The sequence below is a fragment of the Balaenoptera physalus genome, assembly GCF_965194825.1.
Source record: "Balaenoptera physalus genome assembly, chromosome: 20".
Taxonomy (NCBI): domain Eukaryota; kingdom Metazoa; phylum Chordata; class Mammalia; order Artiodactyla; family Balaenopteridae; genus Balaenoptera; species Balaenoptera physalus.
Genome location: NC_138901.1, coordinates 1,008,079 through 1,020,454, shown reverse-complemented (window position 1 = coordinate 1,020,454; position 12,376 = coordinate 1,008,079). Strand labels below are relative to the sequence as shown.

Sequence of the window (12,376 nt, the reverse complement as noted above, 5' to 3'; positions counted from 1 at the left end):
TGCAAGTCAAAAAGCCTTAGGAAATAATATTTTTAAACCTTAGGCATGTTTAAACTGCCTGGTTTGAATCAGGGTGAAAACTGAAAACCTAGAAATACATTTTAAATATCTCTATAGTCACTGGAATTTGGAGCGGCTCAAGGAAAACCTCTCCACTCTCCTCTTACTCATCGCCTGCCTCTTAGCATTCACCAGACCCTCCAACTGTCTTCTTCCGCCCCGTCCTCACTACTCCCACCGCCATCGTTCAGATATTCCGGCTCCTCATCATCTCACACGCAAAATCCCAGAAGCCTGGAAGCGTGACACCCTTGAGTTGACGGGACTTCGTACATATTACTTATCTAATGGGCCACTTCGTAACGAGTAAGCCGAGGCGCAGAGACGTGCTGGCGTGACACGGCAGACGCTGGAGAGCAGGTCTGGGACCAGAGGCCAAGCTTCCTAACAAGCGGGGTGCTCGCCGCTCCCTCTCTCTCGCCCCCTCTCTCGCTCCCCCTCTCTCGCCCCCTCTCTCGCCCCCTCTCTCGCCCCCTCTCTCGCTCCCCCTCTCTCGCCCCCTCTCTCGCCCCCTCTCTCTCGCCCCCTCTCTCGCCCCCTCTCTCGCTCCCCCTCTCTCGCCCCCTCTCTCGCCCCCTCTCTCTCGCCCCCTCTCTCGCCCCCTCTCTCGCTCCCCCTCTCTCGCCCCCTCTCTCGCCCCTCTCTCTCGCCCCCTCTCTCGCCCCCTCTCTCGCCCCCTCTCTCGCTCCCCCTCTCTCGCCCCCTCTCTCGCCCCCTCTCTCGCCCCCTCTCTCGCCCCCTCTCTCGCTCCCCCTCTCTCGCTCCCTCTCTCGCTCCCTCTCTCGCCCCCTCTCTCGCCCCCTCTCTCGCTCCCCCTCTCTCGCTCCCCCTCTCTCGCTCCCTCTCTCGCCCCCTCTCTCGCTCCCCCTCTCTCGCTCCCCCTCTCTCGCCCCCTCTCTCGCCCCCTCTCTCTCGCCCCCTCTCTCGCCCCCTCTCTCGCCCCCTCTCTCGCTCCCCCTCTCTCGCTCCCTCTCTCGCTCCCTCTCTCGCCCCCTCTCTCGCCCCCTCTCTCGCTCCCCCTCTCTCGCTCCCCCTCTCTCGCTCCCTCTCTCGCCCCCTCTCTCGCTCCCCCTCTCTCGCTCCCCCTCTCTCGCCCCCTCTCTCGCCCCCTCTCTCTCGCCCCCTCTCTCGCCCCCTCTCTCGCCCCCTCTCTCGCCCCTCTCTCTCGCCCCCTCTCTCGCCCCCTCTCTCGCCCCCTCTCTCGCCCCTCTCTCTCGCCCCCTCTCTCGCCCCCTCTCTCGCCCCCTCTCTCGCCCCCTCTCTCGCCCCCTCTCTCGCTCCCCCTCTCTCGCTCCCTCTCTCGCTCCCTCTCTCGCCCCCTCTCTCGCCCCCTCTCTCGCCCCCTCTCTCGCCCCCTCTCTCGCCCCCTCTCTCGCTCCCCCTCTCTCGCCCCCTCTCTCGCCCCCTCTCTCGCCCCCTCTCTCGCTCCCCCTCTCTCGCTCCCTCTCTCTCGCTCCCTCTCTCGCCCCCTCTCTCGCCCCCTCTCTCGCCCCCTCTCTCGCCCCCTCTCTCGCCCCCTCTCTCGCTCCCCCTCTCTCGCCCCCTCTCTCGCCCCCTCTCTCGCCCCCTCTCTCGCTCCCCCTCTCTCGCTCCCCCTCTCTCGCTCCCTCTCTCGCTCCCTCTCTCGCCCCCTCTCTCGCCCCCTCTCTCGCCCCCTCTCTCGCCCCCTCTCTCGCCCCCTCTCTCGCCCCCTCTCTCGCTCCCCCTCTCTCGCCCCCTCTCTCGCCCCCTCTCTCGCCCCTCTCTCTCGCCCCCTCTCTCGCCCCCTCTCTCGCCCCCTCTCTCGCCCCCTCTCTCGCTCCCCCTCTCTCGCCCCCTCTCTCGCCCCCTCTCTCGCCCCCTCTCTCGCTCCCCCTCTCTCGCTCCCTCTCTCGCTCCCTCTCTCGCCCCCTCTCTCGCCCCCTCTCTCGCTCCCTCTCTCGCTCCCCCTCTCTCGCTCCCCCTCTCTCGCTCCCCCTCTCTCGCTCCCTCTCTCGCTCCCTCTCTCGCTCCCCCTCTCTCGCTCCCTCTCTCGCCCCTCTCTCGCTCCCCCTCTCTCGCTCCCTCTCTCGCTCCCCCTCTCTCGCTCCCTCTCTCGCCCCTCTCTCGCTCCCCCTCTCTCGCCCCCTCTCTCGCTCCCCCTCTCTCGCCCCCTCTCTCGCCCCCCCCCCCCTCGCTCTGTCTCTCTCTCTCTCTCTCTCTCTCTCTCCATTCTGCCTCTGATTATTAGAACAGACTGGGAACTGGCCTCACCATGTTTTTCACACGCCCACTGTTACCAGACTACTCCACCCAAAATACGAGGTCCTAAACCTCACCTCTCAAAACTCTCCTCTGACTCCCCAGCATCTATGGGATAAACCTGAAACTGCTAAATCTGAAATTCAAGGTCATGCTTAGGTCACGCCAAGTCACCTATCTTAATCTTTTTCAGTCTGTCTCTTAATGTATAGGATCCCCACTCTAGACACATGGTTTTGCAGCACCCCTTCCACAACTTACCAATATCACATTCCTACCCCAGTCCCTGGAACGCTTCTCTCAACTAAGCCAATCTTACAAAATATTTTCAGCATTCTCCCTAACGACTGTCTGTTGCATTTCAACGTTTCAACCTATAGTCATAGTCAATTTAACACTTGATTACATGCTTTCTTTTCCTTCATAATGAAAGTGTAAATGGGGAATACTTTTTAAATGTTTGCTCTGTCGATCATAATACTAGCATATACTATAAGGCATAAAGTAGATACTTAATGGAATGAATTTTATTAGACCAAAAGGAGTAATTTCTCTAGACTTCCTTGTGAAAGCCAGTAAGTTCTAATTCTATGACTGACCTATGGCAGCTCCAGCCCAGGGAAGAGAGAGAGAATTAAGAAGGAGTGACAGTTACAGACTCTTCCAAATCTGTAACCAAACCAACCACCATTGCTACCACACACACACACACAGTTTTTCTTAAGTCCTATAGAAGCTCACATCAACAGATCAACTGATGGAAACCCACATAAACATTCCCTTCTCATACTACAAAAGGCCAGAAATAAAATTTTACTTTATACAAGCACTAAAATAAAATGGAAGTGTTATTAAAAGGTTTATGTAACAATACAACATCACCTTTCTTTTCAAGTTTTCTAATAGTCTCCTCCATTTCATTTTGTTTCTTTTTGTATAAAGTTTTCATTTCTTCTATTTCATTATTCTTTCTTTCTAAAATCTGCAAACGAATTTAAAATATTTTAGTATACGATATTGTTTTATGTACGGAACACATTTTTTTTTTAAAAATAGCACAATATTTTTGAAAGTCTATCTCAGCTAATCCCATAAATGGCTTCCCAAAAAAAGATGAAAAAATTATACGTTAATGCATTGACAAAATATTAACTACACTAGAATAACTGATTACCAAAAGAAATGTTATCTGCTTTGAATTTTCATGTACCAATTCTTAAGGAGACTGTAAATGATAAATTAGGTGATCCTCTAAAATATACTTCAGAGATTAAGCCGTCACAAACTAGCAGAGAGAAGCCATCAGAAACTTGATATGTTGATACAGTACAACTCACCTCCCCACCACACTGGGATAGAACATCTGCAGACACGCACATCCCTGAACCCTCCCACTAGTGTTCTTCTATCACTTTCATGCACAATAACAAGAATTCCCAGACACATGGGAACATGCAATGCAATAGGCTTCTTTTATATTTAGTTCTGCTACTGGGAATCAAAAAAGTCAGCTCAAAATATGTCAAAAATTGCATGGATATTTTACATCCTTAATTTATATTGTGTCAGAAGTTTTTAAATGAATCATTTAATAAACTTAATTATGATTATATGCTTCTAAGTACATCTACACGCCAAAAAAAAAAAAAAAAAAAAAAAAACTAGAGAATAACCAAAGAGTAAGAAAGTTTGCAAGCAGAAAAAAAAATGTGCTAACCAAAGGGAAAAAAGAAAACCAAATTGAGGCAGAAGTATGAATATCCACGTTTCTTGTGGTTGAGGTGTATTTCCTATATACCCAAATTCAGTTTTTTAAAAAAGGTTATTCATCAATGTCTAACCAACTTTTTCTTAATTGCCAGCATTTTACTTTACCTTTCATTGTTTTAGTCCCACCTCTAAGAATGATTGGTAAATAAGAAAAGGAGATAGTTTGAGCCCAATGTCCATAAAGAAGCAAAAAAGGAAAAGAATGTATGCAAATAGATAAAACACTCTCAATTTTATTCCTTCCCAATTCCTAACACTTAGAAAATGGCATACATGCAACAAACTGATGAATATACTTTCCAAATCTAGCATGAGGTCAAGGATTTTATTTATATTGTACCTGGCATTTCAAACTAGTTGCATTGCTTTCTTTTTTCATGCAGAATTTATTTTAAAAGAGAAATTCCTGGAAAGGATTCTATTATTAAATGTTTTTCTTAGAATAGAGCTTTGTAACAGACATACCAAGAAGCCTATTTCAAATTCTATTACCATGATTTTCCCAAATATATTTCTATATTTATTTATCTTATACATCAATAGGTTCTATTTCATTTGGACATATACATATGCTATATTGAAATTATATTACTGAATCTCTAACATATCCATGAAAGAGAACTGTTTTTCTTGAACCATTTAAAGTAAAGTAAAATACTAGTAAGAGCAGAAAGTAATATTTGCCTTTAAAATTTGAATGGAAAAGAGGAAAGGAGAAGGAAAAGGATTCAATATTTTTTCTCTTTCTAATTTTCAGCCAGTGGTTTCTGTCTTGTTGCTCTGAAAGACGGTGAGCCAGACACGCACCTGACTAAATACTAGCATGCTCTCAGCTCTACGGAAGCATGGGCACGTGATGCTGTGGCCTCAGCTCCCTGTCTCCACCTTTGTCACTTAACTCTGTGAAGCAGGGTCACAGGCTTAGTTCCAAAACAGACAACACCAGGTTTCCATCTGGATCAATTTTCATGAGTTACAAATTCATACATCATATATTAAAATTATACATTATATACCATTACATTTTTAAAATCAATACTAAACTATAGTTATAAATTCAAATTCAATGTACAATAATTATAAATTGATGACTTTTGCTGTGCTCATTAAGAAGAAAAATTATACTTCAAAGTACAAATTGAAATATTGTAAGGCATAAATCCCAACGAGCTACTGAAAAAAAAAAAGCCTACATTGGCAGTGCTAGCATTACAATGCACGCAGTCTATACCAAAGAGAACTAAATGCAAGGGTTTCTTTTTAAATTAAAGGGGAAATTTTAGGGACTTCTCTGGTGGTCCAGTGGTTAAGACTCCGCACTTCCAATGCAGGGGGCGTGGGTTCGACCCCCGGTCGGGGAACTAAGATCCCACATGCCGCGAGGTGCGGCCATAAATAAATAAATAAAAAGAAAGGAATTTTTAATTGCCAGAAAACTGAAAGAATCTTAGACCAAAACAAACTCTAGTACTTACAGTTGATGTCTTATTTCGGCCTTTATGAAAGGTAATGATAGAATGTAAAGGACTATAAGAAGACCAGCCTTCCAACAATAGATGAAGAAGAACTAAAAGGTCATGTAAACTATAAGGATTTACATAAATACATCTGTTTAGCAAGTGAAGTTTAAAGATCAACTTTTGCTAGGATATTAATTTAGCAAATCCCATTTATAAGATAGACTCCCGTAAGTACATAAATAAGTGGATGGATGGATGGATGGATGGTCGCAAGACCTAGAATATTTCAAATATTCAATATCAATAAAATAATAAATTGTATATACCCTACCTTCTGAACATCAGCATCATGTTTCTGTTGCAGTTTAAGTTTCTCTTCATGATACTTAGCTTCCATCATTTTTGTTTTCATGTCCAACTTCAAGGAAAATATTTCAAAGGTGTGATTAATTTACTTTTCCCTTTGGCAAAAATACACAAATTAAAATAACTACCTATATGAAAGAGAGTAACATTTTCCACCTTTACCTTATAGCCACTAGTCCAGCAATCATACTACATATACCAATATGTTGGTTACATTCTTTGATTACTTCCAAGCTAATTAAAAGTCTTTTGAATAAATCTCACTTGACAGGCAAAAGTGAAAATACCGAACTCAGATTCATCAGTGATCCCCAGTCCACTCCACCGCCAAAAAGCAGTCATTTTAAAGTGATATTTTGCTAAATCCACTTGGTATTTTAGCCTTTGTTTATTATTTTTCAATTGAGTAAGTCTCTATTCAACTTTTTACTTTTTTCTTTTCTCATATCTACGTACTCATTTCTAAATGCTCTTATTTACCTATATACTTAAATATAACAATTTGTGAATGAAGGTCCATATAGGCATATCACTGATAATGCACAGATTTTCCACTTCTCTCTCCTGGAATTACAGACTCCCACTACCTCAGGGCAGTGACTTTATCTCCTTCCAGCATCCATCAACAACTCCTAGCCTCCTCAGACTGACACCTAACCCACCAGTGTTCTGGGCAAAGCCAGCAAAAATGTAACCAACACTTGTTAATAATAATGAGTGCATCTTAGGATTAAAAGAATAATAGTGACAGGTTTTAAGAAGAACAACAGAAAATTTATCTTAAATGTGAAAGTATTTGACCTGATTCCTTACTATTTAAAAGAGTATGTACATTGGAGTCTGACAGGCCTCATTTTTAACTCTAATTCTAATCCCACTAGACATTAACTGTGGTGACTTCGGGCAAGTCACCATTCTCAGATTCTATTTCTTCTTCTAATAGTTAAGGATAATTATCTTACTTCAGTGAGTTGTGAAAATTATATTCAATGACATCATTTAAGTAACCACAGTCAGTACAATGATTGGTACAAAGTAGGTATGCAAAAAAAATCAGTCTACAACCTTCAGGAAATTTTGCTTTTAAAATATTAGAAACGTACTGTCAAAACATTTTCTTGAAAATTTTTGAAATATATTTCATATTTTTCAATTACTGTTTTAAATAAATAATGAATCTGAACTAATGATAAATGTGCATAATCAAATAAATATATCAAAATGAAATTTTACAAACAAAAGCTAACATAACATAAATTCATGGCATTTGCGACAACATGGATGGACCTAGAGGGTATTATGCTAAGTGAAATAAGTCAGACAGAGAAAGACAAATACCCTATGATCTCACTTATATGTGGAATCTAAAAATCAAAACAAATGAACAAACATGACAAAACAGAGTCATATATACAGAGAACAAAGAGGCAGCTGCCAGAGGGGAGGGGGTCCGGGGAGGAGAGAAATAGGTGCAGGAGATTAAGAGGTACAAACTCTCAGTTACAAATAAGTGACTCAAGGGTATGAAAGGTATGATGTGGAGAATATAACCAATAGTTATGTAATATTCTTGTATGCTGACAGATGGTAACTAGACTTATCATGGTGATGACTTTGAAATGTATGTAAGTATCAAATCGCTATGCTGTGTACCAGGAACCCACATAGTGTTGTGGGTCAATTATACCTCAAAAACAAACAAACTCATAGAAAAAGAGATCAGTTTTGTGGTGACCAGAGGTGGGGGTGGGGGAAAGGAGGACTGGAGGAAGGTGGTCCACAGGTACAAACCCCCAGTTCCAAGACAGACAGACAGCTGTCAGGGACGTAGTGAGCAGCACGACAAAGAGAACGGACGCTGCTGTGCGCTACAAATGCAGGTCGTTGGCGGGCTGAACCCTGAGCATTCCCACAGGAGGAAAACAAACATTTCTGTTTCTTTAACGTGTCTCTGTGAGATGACAGATGTTCACTACGCTTACTGTGGTCATCGTTTCACGATGTGTGTAAGGCGAATCATTATGCTGTGTGCCTTACACTCATACAGTGCTGTGTGCCAATTATATCTCAATAAAACTAAAAGAAAAAATAATAAACGTTATGAGTGGCAGACAGGGAGGGAGCTGTCTAGTTACTACGCAAAAGGATGAAATTCTGAACGTTTCCATCCTCTGGCTTCTAAGTCACGCAATAATCCTTCCTCATTTTAGCAAAAAGGGGGCTGGGTGATCTACGTCCACCTGAAGATCGTCAACAGAAGCACTGGGGGTCTACTGTAGAGGAATCTAACTCAAAAAGCTACATGACAAAGCTGGGCAGATGCCGGAGACACAATTCATTGCTGCATCTTTCCACAGCACCTCCGAGAGAACATGTCAGGCCTCAGCTTCCGAGGTCCAGCCCTGAACACCACGTGACAGTGCGGCCACAGCCGACACCATCGCCTCCACCCGCTCTGCCTCAAGCTTGGTTGACCCGGTTAGGAACAGACGCCTGGCGCCTGCCTCAGGAATCCACGAGCTAGAGAAGAAGCATTCAGATTCTCGCTCTCAGCCAGTCAGCTACGTTGGGGAACAAACCCCACTTCTCGAGGGGCAGCAACCAAGAGAAAGCGGGTGAATCCAGGAAACAGAAGAAAGCAAAGCAAATACACAAAACAGCACAGACTAGAAGCCACACAGCATCTGAAATAGGAAGGAAGCAGCTTCAATGGTCTCCATGAGACGAGCCTTACTTGAATTCAAAAGAATTTCTGTATTCCTGTTTACTTTAGGTAGCTTCATGAATCTCTGTTCTTGTAACCAAAGAGATCTATCTAAATTCTATTTTTCTGGTTTAACTTTTTACTTTGGTATAATACTAAACTTAAAGAAAAGTTGCAATAAGAGCACAAGGAGCTCCCGTATACTCTTTAGCCAGATTCACCAACAGTTTACATTTTGCTTCATGTGCTTTATTATTTTATACGTATATCAACATATATATAATACAAATTATTTTCTGAACCATTTGTGAGGAAGCCAGAGACATCATCCCTAAAGACTTCAGTGTATGTTTCCTTAAAACAAAGACTGTCTTTTATAACCACAGCAGTCATCAAAATCAGGAAATGTAACATTAACACAATAATATTATCTGATATACAGTCTATAGTCGAGGTTTATCAGTTATCACAATAATGTCATTTATATCTATTTTCTTCACAATCCAGGATCCAATCCAGGATGACATATTGTCACTAGTTGTCATATCAACGTATCTCCATTAACTGGGAAAAGCCTTTCTTTGTATTTCTTGACCTTGACATTTCTGGAGAGTACAGCCAGTTACTGAGTGTCCCTCAGTTTGGATTTGTCTGATGTTCCCTCATGATTAGACTTACCAGATTTTGGCAAGAATGACACTAACGTGATGCTGCGTCCTTTTTCATTCCATCTTATTAGGAGGTCGGTTTGTCCCAATATTGCCAATGTAAGGTTTAATAACTTGGTTAAGATAGTGAACATCAAGTTATCACAAGGTGGTATAACAGAGAAAGTTTCTCTACTGACATCCTTAAAAAAAATTTTTTTTTTAACTTAAAAAGAGTATCTGGGGCTTCCCTGGTGGCGCAGTGGTTGAGAATCTGCCTGCTAATGCAGGGGACATGGGTTCGAGCCCTGGTCTGGGAGGATCCCGCATGCCGCGGAGCAACTAGGCCCGTGAGCCACAACTACTGAGCCTGCGCGTCTGGAGCCTGTGCTCCGCAACAAGAGAGGCTGCGATAGTGAGAGGCCCGCGCACCGTGATGAAGAGTGGCCTCTGCTCGCTGCAACTAGAGAAAGCCCTCGCACAGAAATGAAGACCCAACACAGCCAAAAATAAATAAATTTAAAATAATAATAATAACAAATGTTCAAGTACAATTGGTGTCTTTAAAAAAAAAAAAAAAAGGGTATCTCTTCCCTTGACCTCGACACCACAGAATAGCTCTATCTTTCTGCCCTATACTCTACGGCATGATTCATGATAAATCATCAGGATTACAACATGGAAACAATCTAACTAGTACAGTATATAAAGGCAATACAGGATACAGGATATAGATATAACTATAAATGTAGATAGCTATACATATGTGTGCATCTTTATACACATACCCACAGGTGTATGGAAAAGACATTAAACAGCCTTGCTTAGTTTAGTTTAAGACAAAAGACTGAAATTGAAAGACTGACTATAACACCTCTAATTTGTTTGACCTCCAAGTAACTCGATTACAAACAACATTTAAGTTTTCCTTAATTGAGCTCAGAATATATGCTATCAATTTCAAACTTAAGAAGAAGGGAGATCTACTTCAGGCTGTAATGGAGTAACTAGTACCGACCTCACCTCCCACTATTAATAGCCATCAAACAGGATAAAATTTGTGAAGGAACCATTCTCCGGTATTAGAAACTGCGCAGTGCAGTAAATCCTGGCGTCCTCCTAAGCTGAGCCCCACTGTCATTCAGGCTCTCTGCACAGACACAACAGCCAAAGCCCAGCTAGAACTGCAGCCCTACTGAACCAGGATGGCAAAAGCAAAGAAACAACTGAGCCTCAATGACAGAATATTCAGTGTCGGGCTAAGGCAGAGGGAGCCACGAGGAGTGTGAACAGAGAAGCCCCTCATAAAGCAATGCGTAAGAAAAGGGAGCGCTCTCCTGTCCCATTTTAAAGTCCTTGAGGGCTTCCCTGGTGGCGCAGTGGTTGAGAATCCGCCTGCCAATGCAGAGGACACGGGTTCGAGCCATGGTCTGGGAAGATCCCACATGCCACGGAGTAACTGGGCCCGTGAGCCACAACTACTGAGCCTGTGCGTCTGGAGCCTGTGCCCCGCAACAAGAGAGGCCACGATAGTGAGAGGCCTGCGCACCGTGATGAAGAGTGGCCCCCACTTGCCACAACTAGAGAAAGCCCTCGCACAGAAACGAAGACCCAACACAGCTAAAAATAAATATAAATAAATAAATTAATTTAAAGTCCTTGAAGACTTGCTCTCACCTTGATAGCAAGCCTCTAATGCCAGAGAGGTTTGGTTTGGAGCTGACGTATCCCTCTGGGCCATCTGCCCCCAATAAAAGTATTTTACCGTGAGAATCATTGGGATAAACGGAAGAGGAAAGCCTCACCTCACTGGACCAAGTCCCTAGGCAATATGACCAGAAGGTCCACTCAGACAATGACTGGAACCACCCCAGGGCTAAACCACCTACTTCTAGAAAAAGAAGTAAAAGCCACCAAGAGATGGTGACAGCCCCACAGGGTAAGGGGAGTGTGTGACAAGCCATTCTATGGATAACCGGCCGCTAAAGCAAAGGCACTGCAATTGGGCAGCTTCACTTTGAAGAGGGCTTTCCCACGAGCTTCTTTAAAGAGAACTTCTGAAATTTCTGCTTAGAAAGAGCTTAAAAAATTTTATTTACAAAATCCACTGGGCCCCATTTTCTCTGAAGTATTTCCTTCAAAGAATAGCTCTGAGGTTGGACATTCCTACCAAATGAATAAAGCTGATGAAAATGCTCACTTACTTCATGTAAAAGTATTTCCTTGGGTTTAAAAATATCCTACTTACAGTGTAACTAATTAGATTTTAGGACTATTACCAATGTTATTTTACTCAACTGAATATTCAAAAATTTTGGATTAAGGGTTTTTTTAAAGGAACACTTACCAATCTATTCACTCAGATAATCAACATTCCCTCTTACAGAGAAGCAGGTTTCTTATTCAAAATCCTACTTTTTACTATTACTAGTTTTCCATATGCAAGTTATGTTTAACATTTGAACTGAAATTAGCAGAAGGACAAAATAGCATAATAACCTTTAATGAGTTTGTAAGGAAAATAATGTATTAAAGTTACTTAGACAGGAATCACTACACACTTTAAAATACCAAGGAACAACCTTTAATGTTATTTCAAGGTTTTAATGTTGACCGACTACCTCAACCATGTCTAAAGGAACAAAATGTACAAAACAGTATGACTTATTTTCACGCAAAGAATAACTCTACAACTTGGCAAGTTTTAAGTGATGCATAAAATGTAGCCATTGTAATATCACTGAAATATTTTGTGTGCCTTATATTGTAAGGCATAAAAGGTCAAAGCATGACTGAAGCCAACCATCTCTACTGCATGGTCAAAGCATGACCGAAGTCAACCATCTCTACTTCCAAAGTATTATCAGCAACACAACCCAACAATGTGTTTGCTTAGTCACACTTTCTTTCTACATCTCAACAATCATCACAGCAAATTACAGAAGAAGTGATTTATAAAATAATCATCACTCTACTTACTCAGATACCTAATTGTTACAATCATCTTTTTAGAGAAGTCTATTAGTTACTAGTCAGAGGAAATTATGGTGTCAGTGATTAAGATTCTTCCTGATTAAAATCTCCAGTGTATCCTACTCTCAAAATGTTCATTTGTAATATTGCATAATGCCAATTGTTATTCATTGTGC

At 42.9% G+C, this 12,376-nt stretch overlaps 1 protein-coding gene across 21 annotated transcripts in view; it reads right to left on the bottom strand.

Moving 5' to 3' along the window:
* CEP112 (centrosomal protein 112) overlaps nucleotides 1-12,376 on the bottom strand; it is a 420,211-nt gene that overhangs the window by 345,199 nt on the left and 62,636 nt on the right. For 20 of the 21 annotated variants that reach the window (XM_082441876.1, XM_082441874.1, XM_082441872.1 and 17 more), the window contains 2 exons: nucleotides 5,842-5,928; nucleotides 3,163-3,262 (listed from right to left, as the gene is read on the bottom strand). In XM_082441876.1, the coding sequence (XP_082298002.1) occupies nucleotides 3,163-3,262; nucleotides 5,842-5,928 (187 nt within the window). Of the gene's footprint in view, nucleotides 1-3,162; nucleotides 3,263-5,841; nucleotides 5,972-12,376 lie in introns of those variants that run through there. The other variant, XM_082441882.1, reaches the window with a different exon arrangement.